The 8,177-nt window shown below is 40.9% G+C and overlaps 1 protein-coding gene across 1 annotated transcript; it reads left to right on the top strand.

Annotated features, from left to right (window-relative positions):
- The first annotated feature begins 3,060 nt into the window (after positions 1 to 3,060).
- LOC117310055 (beta-defensin 109-like) lies at positions 3,061 to 7,504 on the top strand. The gene is given in 3 exon segments (XM_073798739.1): positions 3,061 to 3,205; positions 7,301 to 7,376; positions 7,378 to 7,504. Coding segments are annotated over 3 exon segments (348 nt in total).
- The last annotated feature ends 673 nt before the right edge of the window (positions 7,505 to 8,177 follow it).

The following is an 8,177-nucleotide window of genomic DNA, read 5'->3' as shown; positions in this document are numbered from 1 at the left end:
ATTTTGTGTTGCTGTCTCCATTTCCCAGCCCAGTCATTTTCTTCCTACAGAACTCATGCGTCAGTATTCCAAAATGTGTTTTCCTCCTTCTTGCCTCCTTTTGCGAGGCTAGATTTATGTTGGGGTACCTATGCCGTGCGACTGCTATTTAACGTGAGAATCCCTTCCTAGACTGTGGACCAGCACTTGATCTCCTTGGTAACCCCTCCCTGGGAACCGTAATCCTCTTTCTGAAACCCTATTCTGGGTCTGTGCCATTTACATAGAGTGCCCCAGTGGCCAGTTTAGATGAGACAGTTCTGGTTTATGCCTTAGTTCTGATACAGTTATAAGACTGCTTCTTTGGGCTTCCCTGGTGGCGCAGTGGTTGAGTCTGCCTGCCGATGCAGGGGACACAGGTTGGTGCCCCGGTCCGGAAGGATCCCACATGCCGTGGAGCGGCTGGGCCCGTGAGCCATGGCCGCTGGGCCTGTGCATCCGGAGCCTGTGCTCCGCAGCGGGAGAGGCCCCAACAGTGAGAGGCCCGCGTACCGCAAAAACAACAACAACAACAAAAAAGACTGCTTCTTTCACTTTCCAAAAGTGTCTAGTTTGGATTTTTAAAATGCTCACCCTACTCCTACAGTTATGGACATGCCTCTCCCATAGCGAGAGTTGTACTCGTTATGCTGATGTCTCCATTCCTTAAGGAGACAAACACCTACAGGACAGAGTTCCCCAGGACACGCCTTAGCACTAACCCCTGTTGATAAGACTCTGTCCATCTCTTTTTCCGACCCACTGAATAGATAAAATGATAGATGCTGATGAAATCCAATCCTTTCAGATCTACCTGCCTACAAATAAATTGCTGTGCCTCACATAGGCACCCCAAGACACAAAGTAAGGATAAAGCGGAATGTGACCTCATCAGGCAATTTGGCTAATGGCAAAGGAAAGGTCTCTTTCCTATCCTCCCCCATTGTAATCCCAGGGAAGCTGTTGATACTAGGTTTACGAATCTGTAAGACTGATTCCAGGGTCTTGTCTGACCTGCCCAATAGCCTTCTAAACTGCAGACCTAGGTAATCAGCCACCACCTTACCTGGGGATAAGAGAGTCAAAAAGAGGAGCATGGAGAGAAGCACATGGAGTCTCATGGATGAACGGCAGCTGAAGGGAAGCGTCATCAACATGGTCGGGGCCTGGGGTCACTGAGCATAGCAGGTCCATGGCCTTTTATGATGCTCCCTGGACCTGTGGTTTGTTCATGATTAGTGGAGCCTAACAGAAAGAGAATAACTCAGTCTTCCACAGGAAATCTCCAGGGACAAAAGTATGCAATGTGGTGGTAACTCAATGGATGAGAAAGCAGGAGTTAGTGTTATACGTTTCCCACAGATTTAGGATATCCGCATGGTCTGCTGGGTTCCTTTATGGGAAGACCCATGTGGCAGGGGACTGACGACGTTAGCAATTGGCCAGTGAAGACGTGAAGCCTGTGAACAACTGCATGAGTGAGTGAGTGAGCTTGGAAGCAGATTCCTTTGCACCCCAGCCTTCAGGATGAACCTCCAGTCAGGCCCCCAATTTTACAACAACCTTGTAAGAGCTCTCGAGCCAGAGACACTTATCTGTTTCACCATATAAATTACATTAGTAACTGCTTACTGTTTTAAGCTACTGACTCTTGGTAATACACTATATAGCAACAGATAGCGAATAATACAAGTATGCATCTGTCCTCTAGCAAACATGCTTTAATAGGGCACAAGTTCAGGTGGGAGGATCATGAGGGTGTTACAATTGTATTTCAGGTCTTTTCCAGCCATATGTTAAAAAGATAAATGTATAACAACATTTAAAGTAGCCGTGGAAGTGACCCTATCTACCTTGCATACAATTATGTGTGCGAGTTTGTGTGTGTGTAAGAGAGAGAGATGGGGTTGGGAGACCGGGGGAGGGGATGGGCGGGAGAGAGAATGGATGAGAGAACAGAATGGGAGAATGAGGGAAAGAGAAAGAATAAAGAAATATGAAGCAATCATTAGTTCAAGAGTATTCCCTGTGATAAACAAACACATGATGGTTCTTTTTCAACTTTATGCTGATTGTTGGAAGAAGGAAAAACAATGAATACTCCATGAGAAATGTCTCTGTAAGAGACATTTCAGTTCCTATATATCTGTATCTATCTATCTGTATCCACCTATCTATCTATATCTATCATTTATCTATCTATTATTTATTATCTATTGTATCTATCAATCATCTATAATCTATCTATATCTATTGAGCTCTGAGACTCAAGCAGTCCAGAGGCGACCTTCTTCCTCCTTCTCTTCTGCTGGTTCCAGCCCATGGCCCACCTATTCCTTTTCTTTGCTTATATGTCTTCATCTTTTACTTTGATCCCTCCTTCTGAGTCCTCTGTGGAAGAGATTCCCAATTTGCAGTTTCACCTCTAACTTTTCAACTCCAAATGGTCATTTGAAAATATCTGCTTATTCAGTTTTCAATAAAGTTATTTGTCAGTCATCTTATATCTGAATATACTATCTTCCAGTCACTTTTCTGAGTTTCAGGTCTAAAACACACATAAGCCACATAACTACTCACAAGGATCTTAAAGTTTTATGGGAAGAGACAAACATAGGAAAAATGATTATACCAAAATAAGTGAAAAGTTAAAGCATGACTATTTGGAAACACGGGGTTACAGAGAAGGAGGACTAATTCTTTTTGTGAAATTAGTCAAAGTATAAACAAAAAACCCACAACATAACACCAACTTTACAAAAGAAATCATGATTGTATATATTTATAAATGAAAAATGATTTGTGAGGTGAATCTGAGGACTAGAGATGAGAGTGGAGGGGAATTCAGACAAATGAAATAACATGAGGAAAGACGCCGAGATGTGATGACCACGGTATACTGATGGTGGTGGGTTAAAGCACAGTGATGTTAGCTGAAGCGATCACGCCCGCAGTCTGGTGAGGAGAATCAGAGGCGCCCATGAGTGCCCTGATGGCACATGCTAAGGTAGGAGGGGCTGTATGCACTGGCTTGTCCTCATAATGGAATGGACAAACTCGTCTGAGTTTAGACACCTGTCTTTGGGCAACGAAGAAGACAGACAGGAAGGGGCGGCCTGGAAGGGAATGATCACTGGGACTGAGCTGAGACAGAACAACTGGACGGCAAACTCTGGGTTAAGAGAAGGTGACAAGTGAAAGGAATATGGAAGAGCTATAACTGACTATACTTAATGAACAAATGGATGCACTGGGTTCCTGAATAAAGTAAAAGGGCATTCACCAAGAAAGGAAACACAGTGATGAGAATGTTTGGTTTTGTGTTTCTTTGTTTGAGATTTGGACAGGAACAAAATGAGGTCCCCTTTCAACATCGTAATGTTGTGACTAAAATCAGGTCATAAGGTTTTTTGCATTTTTTTTAACAAGTTTTTTCCAGCCTTATTGTCAAATAAACTTTGTATGTATTTAGGGTGTACAACATGATGATTTGATATACATATATATTTGCAACAAGGTGGATGAACGTGGAGACATTATGCTAAGTGAAATGAGAAAGATAAATACTGCATGATTTCACTTACACGTGGACTCTAAAACAGTTAAACTCAATAGAAATATTGAGTAGAATCATGGTGACCAAGAGCTGAGGAGTGAAGGAAATGGGAGATATACATATATGTGTGTGTGTGTGTGTGTGCGTGTGTGTGTGTGTGTAAATACACCTCCATGGAAACTTTACTGCATTTACCATTTTCACTGCCTACAATCATCAGTCCCCTATGTGTGATAGTATGCTGGAGTGACCCCAAATCATTATTTTGAAGGTCAAGTTTATTGGCGAGAAAATGAATCCTTATCTGGAAGAAAACGTGGTTCACACTAGCAGGCAATGCTTCCATCTCCGATCCAGTGACACAGTGTCTGGTCAAGTGTATATATGCTAAGTATTTGTAGCAAGCAAGAGTGCAAATGGCTCTTTTTTTCCATTTGTGTTATTTCACGTGAGGACAATATGAGCTGTGACTCGTTTTGTCATTTTCCAGAATCCTTTAGAGAGAAGAGTCTGTGAAACTTCAGAAGAAGTTGAAGATAGTCTGGAAACGGAAGCTAGCATGTTCTGAGAATAAAGATAAGACCTTTGAGAGGTGCCCGAAAGACATACACTGTCCCCTTTGTGATGTCACGCCCCCTCCATTTTAGTAGGACCTTATGACTTTGGATTTTAGTTAACTAGCTTTCTTTGAGAACCCAGATCTCTGAGGGGCTCTTAAAAACTGTGATCTACAAATTACCCAGCTTGCTCTCTTTGTCAGGGCAGGAACATAATTCTTTGCTCACATGGGCGACTCCAATAGTTCCTGAGGATCCAAGTATGTTATTTATTCCATTAACTTGTACTCAACGGTGTCTGGCCTTCCTGATCTTCTTTCATAATGAATTCATTGCTTATACTCAGCCTGCCATTTTCTTACAGTCTCATTTGACAATGTGTCTCTGCTACCAACCAAAGCTACTGCTCTGAAACCTCTTCCCTCTTTGTCTCAGTTCCTGGGTTCCAGTCTTAACCAACTGGCAATGTGGCAAACCCGAGCCAGTCCCCCATTAGGATGGGTGACGATAGCACTGACCTTCCGGAAAGCCCTGCACTCACCAAGCTGACCAATACAGAGGGCCTACTGCTCAAGCTTCAGTTCACAGACTTTTCTCCTTGAAGAAGGGAGTATTTCAGGAAATTGCCCTACCATTTTCAAGAACAGAAAAATTTCAAAGATATTCTCTAGGGTCTATTTTTTCTATAACAGCAGTCATTTGAGAGCACTGAACCTGTAATCTTGGCAAAGTTTAAATCTTTCTTTCAACCTGATCATGTTTGGTTTGCACCTTTCAGTTATTTCTCAGTTTCTGATGCATTGATGGTACGCGGGGATTTCTGGCACCCCTATAGATTCTCTCAAAATGCTACCTACACCATTCCAATGGCGTCTGGGGAGTTACAGAAGGAGAGGAAACACAGCAGGCTCAAGCCCTCACTGACTTTCCTCCTTATGACTTTTGGCGTGGTTCAAACATGTCAGAGCTATGTTCATGTAGTGCCGACCGTGGACGTTCTTCTTTTCTTTCTGACCTTCGTGAGATCGAGGTTGATATTGTACTATGAGACACTACATGGATTTTGTGTTCAGACAAACTTTAACTTGGTTAAGGCAATACCGTTCTCTTCCTAGTTAAAAAATAATGTTTCTCAGGTGTCAATGTTGATTTTCTTTTCCATTCTCCCCTTCAGATACACATTTAAGTTACTTGATTAAGTGGGTATATTGTCTACGTCATTCTGTCACAGTGAACAGGAACATCATCACCAAATTTTAATCTAAAAATATTGACTTATTATTCTTAGCTAGGAATGGCCTCGATAGGCAAATATAAATAAAACTAATGTGATGACACCAAAAATTATCTTATTTAATAGACCCCATAATTATTAAATGGACCTTGAGTTATTTCTTGAGTGGTAAAACCTTGACACTATGCAAATTCTCAACACACGGATGAGTCCAAAGTGAAGCTATTAACTGTCTGTTTCCTAACTCTTGTTTTAGGCGGATTTTCTACTGGAAGGCCAGTTTATGTTGAGGACTGTGGCATCAGCTCTACCACTAGAGAGTTATTTATTAAATTAGCTTTTCTACCATACAAGTCATCTGGAGGATAAAATGGTCTGGACACAATGACCAATTTTCAGCTTTCTAATACCCTTTACTTTTTAGATACAATTGAAAGGATTATTTAGAATGTCCACAAACTTACTTTTCCTCTGATACACTCCATGATGAAAACTTCTCCGTCCTTTGAGTTAGGTAGATCACATCTACATTTGGAAAGGAAAAATAACTTCTTCTTTCTGAGCTCATTGAAGCATGAAGAGATTGAGAGGTTTTCTATTTGTTTAGAATAAACCTGTACCACGACTGACTACCCACAGGCTCTTTTTTCCTGAAACCCTCCCCTACCCCTTATCTAAAGGAAAGAGGAGGTGAAATGTTAAACTTTTCTCTTTTTTTTTAAGATTTATTATTTATTTATTTTTGGCTGCATCAGGTCTTAGTTGTGGCAGGCGGGATCTTCGTTGAGGCAGGCGGGATCTTTTGTTGAGGCACGTGGGCTTCTCTCTCGTTGTCGCGTGCAGGTTTTCTCTTCTCTAGTTGTGGCACGCAGGATCCAGGGCGCGTGGGCTCTGTAGTTGTGGCGCATGGGCTCAGCTGCCCCACGGCATGTGGGATCTTCGTTCTCTGACCAGGGATCGAACCCGCGTCCCCTGCATTGGAAGGCATATTCTTTACCACTGGACCACCAGGGAAGTCCGGAAATGCTAAACATTTTAAGAAAAGAACGAGCACATAGAAGCTGACGGAAGGCAGCTACAATGATAGCTGTATGGATCTGCAAGCTTCCTGTGACCTACAAGTGCAAAATGATCTTGATCCTGTTTAACCAAAGTCACCTCATTTCTCATCAAACTTATTTTTTTCCCAATATGCTCCATCCACACAGGTCTTTCTGTGCTTCAAGTAAACTAAGCAAGGGACCTTGCTCCTGCTATTCTACATGCCTATCATACCCTCACGTGGGTATCTGCTTGTCTATCTCATTTTCAGCATTCACATCTCAGCTCAAATGCTGTATCCTCAGAAAGCCTTTCTCGGTCCATTTTATCAACTCCACCCTCCAGACTATATCTGGCCCATTACTGTATTATTGTGTTCTGACCACTTATCACTTTCTGAAATTACCTTATCGTTCTATTTTTGTATGGTCAGATTTTCCTCACTGAATATAAGTGCTGTGAGGATATTTCTGCCATTTCCGCTGTTCTATTGCTAGTACAAAGAAAAATGCCTGGTGAATAGAAGACATCTGGCAAATATTGGTTGAAGATCCATACAAAGGATTAAAATAATAAAGACACTGGTGTATTTAGAACATATATTTTGTCCATCCCCTCGTTGTTTCACTTTGACATTTACCAAAGTTATGTTTGAAGACTACATTAACAAAATGCCAAAAACATATAAGAAAAGGAGGGAGGGGTTTGTTAATATTTTGGCTGTTGGGTAAAAAGGAGTCAGTGAATGTGATGAAGCAACTGAATGGACCCTTTGTCCAGCTTCTTTTCTCCATGTAGAAATGCTCTTCCTAGAACTCTTCTACTCTCATGCTTAAGTTTACAGGTTTATATTCCATTCATGGACTAATCATCTCACTGACTCTTCTTCTGCAGTAAGAAGTGGTTTGGCTTCTGCTGAAAACCACTGTTTCAATCTCTCTGGCCTTTGCAGAAGAGACACCTGCAAGATAACAGGATATAATTGGTGCCTACCGAAGACGGTGGAAATGCTGTCGCCAGTGGTGGATTCTTCTGCCAATTCCAACGTCCATTATCTATTCAGATTATCAACCACCCATTAAGCATAAATTGAAATGAAACTTGGAAAAACATCAAAAGGAAATGTCTTTGTATCTAAAAATTTAAAACATACATATTAAACACTGCTAGCTTTATTATCAACTTCTATTATCCCTTGTCAAGAAAAATAAATAAATACATATTGATTTAAAATCTACCCAGACACTACTTCTTTGTGACTCATTTTCAGATCCAAACAATCTCTTTAGAGGTAAGAAAGCCCATTTATTTGACAAATTTTTAAAAAATTTGTCACAGAAAGATCAAAAGATTAACCAAGTTGCAAAGATGAAAATATAGTTATATGCAACACAATTAAATAGATGCACAGAGAGTACAAAGGAAATGCAAAGGTCAAATATAGAAGAAATCTAGAAAATATCAGGGAGGGGAAGAGATATAAACAGGGAAAGGGGAGAAAATTGGAATCAGGCAAGAGGAAATAATCTGGGATGATATGTAAGGATTGTAACTGCATGGCAGATAACTGGAAAGAGATGAAAACAAGGAGAATGAAAGGTTGAAGACCAACAGGAGTAAGTACCCAAACAAATAAAACCCCACTTAACAACAACAACAACAAAGATTTTGATATTCTACTGCTATGAGGAAACACTGTGATCATTTAGAGATTCTCAATATTTTACTCCTCAACACAAATAATTCCATTTTATAGAACCTAAACATTTTA

The sequence above is a fragment of the Tursiops truncatus genome, chromosome 21 (genome assembly GCF_011762595.2).
Source record: "Tursiops truncatus isolate mTurTru1 chromosome 21, mTurTru1.mat.Y, whole genome shotgun sequence".
In the NCBI taxonomy this organism is placed as follows: Eukaryota; Metazoa; Chordata; class Mammalia; order Artiodactyla; family Delphinidae; genus Tursiops; species Tursiops truncatus.
Note: the sequence above shows the minus strand (reverse complement) of the source record. Positions and strands in the feature narration are given on the sequence as shown.